Below are 2205 nucleotides of genomic sequence, written 5' to 3' on the forward strand. Positions count from 1 at the left end.
CAGTGCCACCTGATAGCTTCCATGCTGGTGGCACATAAAAAGCCATAAATCCAACGCATAGAACAAAAGAAAACGTTATATGAAATTATTTACCATGTCATCAGGTCCTTCACACGAGTGTCGATACGGAATATTCTAGAATCAAAAAATGGAATTTAAAAATAAATAAATAAACCACAAAATGGTAAATGGATACAAACAATATTACATCAACAGAAAGTGTCTTTGGTCAATGGTGTTCAGGTAAAACAGTTGAACAGACAAAAGTATTGAATTATCGATTTGTGGCTATTAGCTCCATACAAGTATTACATTCTTTCTTTGAGAAGCATATTTAATCTTTTATTGCCTCAGGTGCCTAGTGGTGGTAAATATGTACCAAACTTCCTGCTCATGTTGCCAACAAGAGATGCATTTTATTCAAGAAGAAACTTATTTCTCTTCCACTTTTAGCTAAGCTTAAAAACCAGAAACACTCATCTGGGAATCCATTAGAGGGAAGGTTATGTTTTTGCACCTTTTAAGATACGAGACAATATTTTCTGCTCAGTAACTGCAGTGAGTTTGCCTTTAGAAGCTAAAATATGGCACAAATATATTTTGACTCCCCAAAAGTTCAACTTGATTAGTTTCTCTCATCTTTTATGCAATAAAAGTGCTTGGTGTTGAGGCAAATATATTTGGACGGTTTGGTAATATCAGCTTGAACAGCCATAAAGAAACAAAGAAACTTCCCATTTTCCTACAAATCTTTATAACATTGACAGAACTCTTAATTGCAAAGAAATAAAATGAAACTCACCTCAGGTACAACACGGTTCAAGAACATTTCCATATCAACTCTATACGAAGAAAAAAAAAGAAAAGGAAAAAAGGTTTGTCTTTTTATCATGTCTCCAACTTCTGAAACCTCAACACAACATTTAATTCCACCAAACAGCAATGGAACTGGCTCTATACAAAAATCCTGCTGTGCACTGAAGACACAGAAAACACATTAATTTTCCTCAGCAATATTTCATGACTGGATGCTTTTCCTGTTGCCAAACCTTTTGATTCCCTCTTAAGTTATGCAGGGATATGTTGTACCAATTCTAAAAGACTTTCTTCTTTTATATTTCATTTGTATCAATGAAGGCAACTTCTTTGTTGACATCAGGAATCTGGACTGAAGGTTTTGGGTAGAATATTTTTTTGCTTTTAGTCGACTCTTTGTGAAAAAGGGGACACCACTTTTAGGTGGGGGGACGGTAACACTAATCATGTGTCTGGCCCTGTATACACAGGTTAATGTAAGATTTTATTTGTGAAAGACTTCCACTTCTTCATGATGCATGCTGCCAGCCTCCACCAACAGGAGACCTTCTCTTGGCACCAGTGTCTCTGCAGACATTAACCACACCCAGAACAAATACTGCAACAAGCCCTATCCAACTATTTGGCCGATTCTAGATCTTTGTAAACAGGAATAACTGGTCAGTAATGTCTCCAAAGAAGTGAATAAGTCCAAGAACAGCTTCTAAGTACTCCTTATCCACAGTCTCTACACAAACGGGCATCAATTGATTACAATGCCTAATAATTCCAATTGATTTGATAATCTTATTTACATCAATATGCAGACTTTCAACAGCTTTAGCACCTATATCTGTGTGTGTGTGTGTGTGTGTGTAATCTTTATAAGTAAGGACATTATCAACATCATTTCCAACAACGTCTCGTCCATTTACTCTCTGAAGCATTAGAGATGGATCTTTAATGTCATGCAGAAGACTTATCCAAAGACCCACAAATATATTTATCATGGCTTCTCTCACCTCAGAACATTTTCTGTCTGCTGAAATGTTCCCTTTTAATATCTTTTGCTTCCACATACCGTAAGACGTGTAGCCAGAACCTCCGGGAAAATAACCACAGCGAGGGACATTCCACAGTTGAATTAGAACAGTCACAAACAGCGATAGGCATGAAGAAGACAAAGATTAAGTGGCCGAAAGCAAATGACGCAGCAAGTTATAAAATATTCGACAACGAGGTATCAAGAATGACCACCAAATTCAAAGGCGACGACGAACAAAAGCTCGAGAACCTGGCTTATACAATCTACTAGGAAGGAGAGAAAAGATTTGGACTGGAAACAACAGGAAAGGTAGAATCACCGGCAAAGAGCGGACCATCGAGGAGAGAAAGACGGATTGCAAAGAT

The 2205-nt window shown here is 37.3% G+C and overlaps 1 protein-coding gene across 1 annotated transcript in view; it reads right to left on the reverse strand.

Moving 5' to 3' along the window:
* Window positions 1-2205, reverse strand: part of LOC106871272 (UPF0047 protein YjbQ) — a 12582-nt gene that overhangs the window by 3135 nt on the left and 7242 nt on the right. The window contains exons 4-5 of the mRNA XM_014917639.2: window positions 803-842; window positions 94-135 (exon numbers count right to left, since the gene is read on the reverse strand). Of these exons, the coding sequence (XP_014773125.1) occupies window positions 94-135; window positions 803-842 (82 nt within the window). The remainder of the gene's footprint in view (window positions 1-93; window positions 136-802; window positions 843-2205) is intronic.

The sequence above is a fragment of the Octopus bimaculoides genome, chromosome 9 (genome assembly GCF_001194135.2).
Source record: "Octopus bimaculoides isolate UCB-OBI-ISO-001 chromosome 9, ASM119413v2, whole genome shotgun sequence".
NCBI classification, from domain to species: Eukaryota; Metazoa; Mollusca; class Cephalopoda; order Octopoda; family Octopodidae; genus Octopus; species Octopus bimaculoides.